This window comes from Giraffa tippelskirchi, chromosome 2, assembly GCF_054371585.1.
Source record: "Giraffa tippelskirchi isolate mGirTip1 chromosome 2, T2T-mGirTip1v1.2.pri, whole genome shotgun sequence".
NCBI classification, from domain to species: Eukaryota; Metazoa; Chordata; class Mammalia; order Artiodactyla; family Giraffidae; genus Giraffa; species Giraffa tippelskirchi.
The window spans coordinates 8,298,175-8,306,853 of NC_137276.1; the positions used below are offsets into that span (position 1 = coordinate 8,298,175).

The 8,679-nt window shown below is 55.2% G+C and overlaps 1 protein-coding gene across 6 annotated transcripts in view; it reads left to right on the top strand.

Annotated features, from left to right (window-relative positions):
- Positions 1–8,358, top strand: part of CHST15 (carbohydrate sulfotransferase 15) — an 88,048-nt gene extending 79,690 nt beyond the window's left edge. For all 6 annotated transcript variants that reach the window (XM_081573399.1, XM_081573403.1, XM_081573404.1 and 3 more), the window contains 2 exons: positions 4,073–4,220; positions 5,960–8,358. In XM_081573399.1, the coding sequence (XP_081429525.1) occupies positions 4,073–4,220; positions 5,960–6,150 (339 nt within the window). In that variant the 3' untranslated portion in view covers positions 6,151–8,358. The remainder of the gene's footprint in view (positions 1–4,072; positions 4,221–5,959) is intronic.
- The last annotated feature ends 321 nt before the right edge of the window (positions 8,359–8,679 follow it).

The window sequence follows — 8,679 nt, forward strand, 5'->3', positions numbered from 1 at the left end:
CTTGCTTTAATCTTGACTTCCGTTAGCTCTCTTTCCACGCCTTTCGTTTCGCCACAGCCTGGATCACAGTTGGCCATTACAGATAATTGTTCTTCACCAGTTTAGCTCCACCTCCACGAGACTGCAAGCTCCATGTGGCCAGGGGCCACGTCTGTTACATAGCAGCGCATCCCCGTTGCTTAGCCGGGTACCAGGCATGCAGGATGCACGAGAACATTTGCAGAATGAATGAATGAATGAATGGGCAGTCTGTGAAACTAGCGGAGAAGCCGGGGGAAGAGTTCCAGCCAAATCCCTAATGAGGAGCAGAGGAGTTCGGTGAGCTCCTGTCAGGGGAGAGCCTGCACCACGCTCCCCAGCTCTTTCCCGGCCTGGGGTAGGGTACAGGCCCCCAGGGCGGGGGCCCAGCTTTGGGATGAGGCTCTGGTGGGTGTTCTCCAACCGACCTTGGCAGGCTCCTCGCCCTCCTTGGGCCTCTGGTGTTTCCACCCAGAGCCGGCTGAAGCATAACCTCAAAGGCAGATAACCTCAGGCCCTAATGTTTTTAAATTTTACACGTATTGGGCACTTCTCCTAAAGACTCTTTTTTATCCTCATTCCACTTTGATTCTCTGATGGGTACTGGGGAAAGATGAGGGGAGGGGTGGTGTGAGCCTGTCTGGCGTGTGTTAGCAGTGATGCTCCATGAACCAGAAACTGTCATTCGCGGTGAGCGGCACTTCCCTTGACTGGTAAGGGGGCTGGGGGTGGAGGGTGAGGGGTTGGAGTGAGACAGGAGTGTCCAGGGGACCAGGAAAGCTTGCCCACCCCTCTTCCCCTGCAGAGCCCTCTCAGGTTTGTTCCCTGCTTGCCCCGGACAGTCCCTCTGCTGCTGACCAGCCCTCCTGGGAAGGTGGACTCGACTGTGGGAGGCCTGCCTGGCCCAGTGCAGGGGGCTCTGTCCATGAAGGTACAGATGCACTTCCAGGGAAATGCTGTCCCCTGTGGCCGGGTCCGGGGACCAGTGCAGCTACTTTAAATCACCCCCATCCTGCCACAAAGGCAGGACCTTCTAGAACCTTCTAGAAGGTTCTCAGCGAAGGCAGGTTCTCTGGAAGAGATAAACCTGGTCAGGCTGGTCCTCCGTGGGAGGGACAGGCAGATTGAGAATGGAAAGCTCTCTATGACTTAGCAAGAAGCGGTGCTCGCAGTGGCAGTCTGTTGGAGGCGACATGTGTGTTTATTTCTGAGGCTGGCACGTGCCCGTTTTCTCTTTGGCTCTGGCCCAGCTTGAGGTCTTTTTAAGGAGCTGGTGTCTGAGGTAGCCGCAACCTGAGGGCTGAAGGGAGCTAATGAATTCTGGAGACAGCTCCCCCCCCCCATTGTTTTTCTTCCTCCACCGCCTCCCACACAATTAGAAGAACAATGAAATGGAAAAAAGAATAGGGAGGGATGAAACCAGTTAGTGTCTGTACATATTTTGTCAAGCGTTTCGCTGTCTTATGGTCATTACGTGTTCAGCGTGGGAGTGCCAGGGTGCTTGGCCTCAAGCAAGATGAGGGGATGACGACTGGGATCCTGGTCCCCGCCCTGGAGGAGGTCAGGGTTGAGCTGGGAGGGAGCAGAAGTAGGAGGTGGAAGCGTCTGCGTCAGGAACCAGGACTGGGCGCTGGGAGGTGCTCCATGTGGGAAGTGGGTGGGCTGGGGGTCCAGCCAGGCCGAGGACTTTCCACACGAGGAGAGCCAGGCGAGGCCAGGCACTGGTGCGGGCAGCTCACCCTCAGAGACTCGAGGTGGGAGCAGCAGGCAGGGAGCTGGGACCGTGCCCCAACAAAGAGACGAGGCACAGAGGCTGGACGCAGAGCGGGGACCCTGAGTGGGCGGCACAGGTGGGAGTGCTGGAGAAGGCGGGGCCTCAGAGCAGAAGGAGAAGGGTTTGCTGTTTTTCCGGAGCTTTGCGAAGCCAACTGTGAAGTCAGAGGGAGCAGTCCCCAAGACCACTCTCCCTTCTGACACCATTTGCAAACTGGTGGAAGTCCCCCCAAAGCACCATCGGGTTCAGTAATTCACCGGAAGGAGTCACAGAGCACACGGTTGGCTGTTACACTCGTGGTTACGGTTTACAGCAGGGAAGGGACACAGATTAAAGTCAGCCAAGGGAAGAAGCATGTGTGACCGTACATGCAGCATATTGCAGCCGGGGACGTCCACCCCAGCCTTTGGTGTCTGCAGTGTTCCTCGAGCCTGCACCACGTACTGCCCACCTGGCTGACCTTTACTCATCCAGTCCCTCCTGGAGGTCAGACCGGTCCCGCGAGGCCCAAAGCCCCCATCCTAACTCATGCTGTTACAGTCCAGTGGCCAGACACCCCCGCTCCCAACGGCAAGCGAGATGAGATACTCTCGTCAGGCAGGACTTCCCAGGTGGCTTTAGGTGGCCTCGCAGGAGCCAAGGACAAAGGCCAGACGTCTCTGTGGGTCAGGTTAACGCTTCACCACGCACGCGTGCAGTGTGGCACTAGGGAAGGCACAGGAGAAGGACAAGGACCCCGCAGCGCCGGTGGACAGGAGGGGCTTCGTGCAGCGCTGCTCAGACTGGGATGTGCGCACACGCTGAAGGTCACGGACGTCCATGTGGCGCCTGGGATTTGGCGGTTCCTCTTGTGGCTGGTTCCTGGGGCTTTTACAGGTGTTTCTCACGGCTGATGTGTGCTGGGCGTAGAGGCAGCCGGGCTCTGTGTAAAGGACATTCACGCCATTGGTGGGTGTAACCTTGGCCTCTCCCTTTACCCAGGTCCTCTCTATGAGATGTCGTGAAGATACCTACAGGGTGGTTCTAAGGATGAAATGGGACCCAGAGTGTGGGGATCCTTTGTGCTCGGGACGCAAAGCCCTGCACGGGGCAGCAAGCACGAGTGCTGTTTAAAATCCAACTTCTGGAGACATCCCTGGTTGTCCAGTGGTTAAGACTTCACCTTCCAATGCAGAGGGTGGACATTCGATTCCTGGTCACAGAGCTAAGATCCCACATGTCTCTTGGACAAAATGTAAAAACAGAAGCAGTATTGCAACAAATTCAATAAAGACTTAAAAAAAAAATTCAGTTCAGTCACTCAGTCGTGTCCGACTCTTTGCAACCCCATGGTCTACAACACGCCAGGCTTCCCTGTCCATCACCAACTTCTGGAGCTTATTCAAACTCATGTCCGTTGAGTCGGTGATGCCATCCAACCATCTCATCCTCTGTGGCCCCCTTCTCCTCCTGCCCTCAATCTTTCCCAGCAGCAGGGTCTTTTCAGATGAGTCAGTTCTTCGCATCAGGTGGCCACAGTATTGGAGTTTCAGCTTCAGCATCAGTCTTTCCAATGAATATTCAGGACTGATTTCCTTTAGGATGGACTGGTTGGATCTCCTTGCAGTCCAAGGGACTCTCAAGAGTCTTCTCCAACACCACAGTTCAAAAGCATCAATTCTTCAGTGCTCAGCTTCCTTTATAGTCCACCTCTCACATCCATACATGACTACTGGAAAAACCATAGCTTTGACTAGACGAACCTTTGTTGGCAAAGTAATGTCTCTGCTTTTTAATATGCTGTCTAAGTTGGTCATAGCTTTTTTCCAAGTAACAAGCATCTTTTAATTTCATGGCTGCAGTCACCATCTGCAGTGATTTTGGAGTCCAAGAAAATAAAGTCTGACACTGTTTCCACTGTTTCCCCATCTATTTGCCATGAAGTGATGGGACCAGATGCCATGATCTTAGTTTTCTGAATGTTGAGTTTTAAGCCAACTTTTTCACTCTCCTCTTTTACTTTCATCAAGAGGCTCTTTAGTTCTTTTTCACTTTCTGCCCTACGGGTGGTGTCATCTGCATATCTGGAGTTATTGATATTTCTCCTGGCAATCTTGATTCCAGCTTGTGCTTCATCCAGTCCAGCATGTCGGTCCACATAAAAAATCCAACTTCTGAAGGTAGTTGTTTGCTGGGATTACTCTCGCTGTTGGTTTATAATGCGTAATGCATTTGGAAAAGCATCTACGGTGTGGGAGGAATTACCCCTGAACTAACACCTGGCTTCTTCCTCGGTCCTAGGTGAGGCTCCAGGTCGGGCTGTACGCCGTGTACCTTCTAGACTGGCTCACCGTCTTTAACAAGGAGCAGTTCCTCATCCTCCGCCTGGAGGACCACGCCTCCAATGTCAAGGACACCATGCACAGGGTCTTCCAGTTCCTCAGCCTCGGTACGAATCTCGAGCTGGACGCCCACAGAGCAGGGCGCCAGTTCCATGGACACCGGCCTGCCGAGTCCCAGGCAGACTCTGTGAGCCTGGGCAGGGTGGGCCTGGGCTGGAGGCCAGTTAGTGCCTGTCGGTGAAGCACCAGCTCCAGACGGGGCCTTGTGCACAGTGTGGGAGGGGGTCTCTGGGGAGGAAGAGACGGCCACTCGTCTGGGAGCTCATGGTCCAGTGGAAGGAGAGGAGGAAGGGAGGCTTGAATCACTGAGTGACTGACAGGGTGACATGGGGGAGGAGTGGTCTAGCATCCTCATACACGTGAGATCCTTACACGTGACTTGGGGTCCCAGCTGCTGAAGGGATCTTGGAAGGAGTGGTGTGAGCTGCACCATGAGGATGGGCAGGGTGTCCTGGCTGCTGGAACTGTCTTACAGAGGCCACAGGGCCTGGAGGAGGGGATGGACAGGTCATTGCTTTGCTGGGACCCCTGGAGGCAGAGCCATGTGGCTGGGTTTGGGCTCCTGAGCCTCTAGGGTGGGGAACGCTGCCCTCAGCCATGGGAGACCGTCCCCTTGAGTCCCTAGTGGCACTTTGTGGCAGTAGGCCGACTCACTGGCCCCAGTGACGGCTGGTAGAGGCACGTACACGGGTGCAGAGTGCTCCCCGGCAGGCGCCACCCAGGACCCCTCGAGAGGCTGGGGCGGCCTGCACATTCCTCCCCACCTCCCCCAACCCAGACGCCCCTGCAGCCCTGTCTGATGAGCTTGCTTGGGAATTTTGTCAATTGAATATTTCCCGAAATCCATTTGCCCACCGCTGGGACTCGGGGCCCTTTTGTCATTTGATTCCTTTCTCCTTTTCTCGGAGACCTGGAAATGTGACAGAGTGTGATTACTTTTTCCTTTTAAGGCCTGGAACCGTTTTTCCTTTGACTGGGCCACCTGCAGACTCCGGTGCATTTCAGTGACTTGTCTTTGGTTCCTAAGACGGACGATGGCAAAGGCCAGTCTGTTCCTTCCCTGTCACGTAACCCAGGGTCACTGGGGTGTAGTTTTTTGTGCATGGGCTCAGGACTTCAGCCTGACCCCAAGAGTCTCGGGGCACAGAGGCTGAGCAGGGATCCTGGAGGTTAAGCCAGTGAGAGACTTAAGTCCTGAGGGCTGGGGGTGGAGGTGGCACCCTTGGGTGGCAGCACCTGCTGGTTGGTTCTTGGGCCTCTCCCCATGGACGCCTCTGCTGTAGGTGGGGGTTCAGCCAGTGGGCGTACCTGGGCACGGGTGGCCCCCTCCCCTCCCCCTACGATGACTTCACAGCAGGACCCACAGGGTGAAATACGGCCCCACCACGAGGCCCTCTGCAGTGGCCTGGAGTAGAAATGGTGGAGACAGAATTTGAGTGGCCAGTTACAGAGCGTCTCCGTGCAGAGACCACGTGTGGCAGGTCACAGTTCTCCAGGCACAGGCCGGCTCCTCTTTTGGGGGCTTTGGAAATGAAACCAGGAGGCGAGGCTGCACCCAGAGACCCAGCTGTGCTTCCGGGGGCGGGTAACACACTAGACCATGCAGCCTCTCCTGGAATTTCAACCTTCCTCCCTCAGCAACTCTGAAACAAATCCAGCCAAAGAATCTGAATCTCCAAACACATTCTTACGGGAAGCTCCTGTCTCCCCAGGAAGCACGGCCAGGATGCTCTCATCAGTTTCTTACGCCCCCCTTGCCTCACAGGCTCTTTCCTTTGTGTTCCAGGGCCCTTAAGTGAGAAGCAAGAGGCCTTGATGACCAAGAGCCCGGCATCCAACACGCGGCGTCCCGAGGACCGGAATCTGGGGCCCATGTGGCCGGTCACCCAGAGGCTTCTGCGGGACTTCTACGGGCCTTTCAATGCCCGGCTTGCGCAGGTCCTCGCCGACGAGGCCTTCCTGTGGAGGAAGACGTGAGGCCGGCTTCCCAGCGCCAGCAAGGCCGCGGTTTCCGTGACTTCCATGGTCTGAAGGTCTCTCTTGGCGGGGGACCCTTGTGCTCGGAGCCTGGAGGAGACCTCCCTCCCCGGGCCCGTGTTTGTGAAACCTGGTTCCAAATCCTTTGTGACGTCACACAGCCCAGCAAGGGACCCATCACCAAGCCTCAGATGGAGGCTGTCGGAGATTCCACTTGGAAAGGGGTCCCCTTCTTCTCTGAGAGTGTCTGGGCTCCGGGACGAGGCAGGCGGGCGCTGGGCAGGGCAGGGAGGCAGGAGGGTGCTGGGTGCGGAGTCTGGGCTTTGATGATTTCGGGATCCACTGGCGGCCCCACCCCAGGGCTGGCCAGGATACACACTACACATTCAGCTTCAAAATCCTCTGTTCAGGTTACTAAACCTCATGATGGAGGAGAATGGAGGCTCTTTCCATTTTTTTTTTTTTCCCACCTTTTACCCCAAAGTCAGCCCTTCTGTCTCTTCAGATATAAACCCTGTCAACTTCACTGTTTACGAGAGAAAAAGACACAAGCCAATTTTGGGGTAGCACATTCCTGTCTCAGACCTGCTCCCCTTCTGTCCTCGTGGACTTCACTTATGTTGAAAAAGAAAACGAATGTATTTAAAGCAAACCACTTTCTGCATTTCACTGGCCGGAGCTCTCTTTTTCTGTCCACGTAGATGTTTTCTCAAGAGTTTTTTTCGATTTCTAACTGGAGATATAAATTCCACTTAAAATCGGAAGGGAAATTGTCGCTGTTAATGCCAGACTGAGCACCTTGAAGGAGTTGATGGAAAATCTGTGCACCTTGGCCCTGGCTGTGCCCCCGAGGTCCTCAGAGAGCTGCCCGCGTTGGGAGGTTTTAGTTCCAAGTGCGACAGGCTCCACCGCTCTGCCTTCCTCTCTAGTGAGCTTATTGCCACCTTCTCCTCCGTACATGGCCAGAGGTCCTTCCTCACCCAGCGAACTACAGAATGCCTGTTCCCCATCCAGAAACACACACGTGAGCTCTGCCTGGGCCGGACAAATTGAATCCCTGTGCTGGGATTCCATACGAGAAAGCCAGGAGCAGATCCTTGACAGAACTTTCTGGGCCACTTGGCAGCTCGGTTTGCTGTCAGATGGGCTGACGGTCTTGCTGTTTCTTGGAGGTGATGGGAAAGACTGAAGACAGTCCTTGCACACAAGCCCCCAGGCGGGACCCCAGCTAAGCTCTGCACACGGTTGTCAGTGGAAGCTTCTGCAAGTCAGAGGTCTCCAGGTCGAGGTGCCGGGCACACCACCAGTCAGAAAGTGCAAACGCCTCCACATGCAGCCGCCACTCGTGGGGCTGAGGATTCACTCAGCTGTCCCATTCCTACTGCCGTTGGAGGTGGGATGCTCCGCCCACTCGAAGGCGCATGGTGGGCTCGCCCTGGCACGGCCAGGCTGTTTCTGCTGTGGAGGAGCCCGGGTCCTGAACACCCACTTTCAGGGACAGACTCCCCCTTCCTCTCTCTGGCCCTCAGAGCAGCAGCCCACAGGAGACCTGGCCTGAGCTCGAGGTTCTGTAGGGAGATATCACTGGTGCATACGTGTGTAAACATTTGCAGTACGTGTGCGTGGGTGTGTGCTTGTGTTTCTCAGTGGGTTCCCTTCAGTTCTGTTGCCTACCAGCCTCTTCTGCTCTGGACTCAAGCCCCCTTCATAGGTTCATTTCTCTGCCAGTTCTTTAATAGCTTGTCAGTTTCAGCCCATGTTTTGCTCTTCGGCCCCAACTGTGGTCACAAGGACTTTGCTTACGCACCCCTATGCATGTGAACAACGTGCAGCATAATTCTGCTTCTTACAGAAGTGTTATCGAAAGTCTTATTTCCAATATTATTTGGTTTATTATACAAATCTTTCTAGAGACGCAGGCCCATCCTTTCGTGCCGATCAGCACCATCCACGTGGACCCGGTTTCTCCAGGGGCCTTTCTCCAAAGGGCTGTCTGTCGCCTTTGCTTTCCTCTGCTCTCTCGCATGGGAGGCCCCGCTCCTGGTGACAGCAAAGCTGCTGTTTGGAGCGGTGGTCCTCGAGCCCATCATCCCAAACCAAAGTGAATCGGAGCCTCTCTCACGACCTGAATTACTTTGTGTCCCCAAAGCTGTGCATCTGATTGTATTAAATTGTACCCCCTTCGTCGTGTTAAGGTGTGTTCATGAACCACCGTTGTGCTGTCCTTTTGTTAATACTGATCGTAATTAAACATGGACTCCGGAGGGCACGTCCTTCCTCCTTAGCCATCACAGCACCTGTGGGAGCATCTCCGCCAAGCTCAGGCACGTGAAGGAACCAGAGGAGGAGCTCAGCGTCTCACCTGCTGCAGTGTGAACCCTGTATGCAGGGGACTGCCATGTGCGGTGATGGTGAGAGAGAGGACACGGACGTCCCCGGGGACTCCCGCGTGGGGCTGGTGGAGGGTGTGAGTCAGGTCGGCGAGGTGCAGGCCTGTCCACAGACGGGCCTAATGTCGTCTTCAGACAT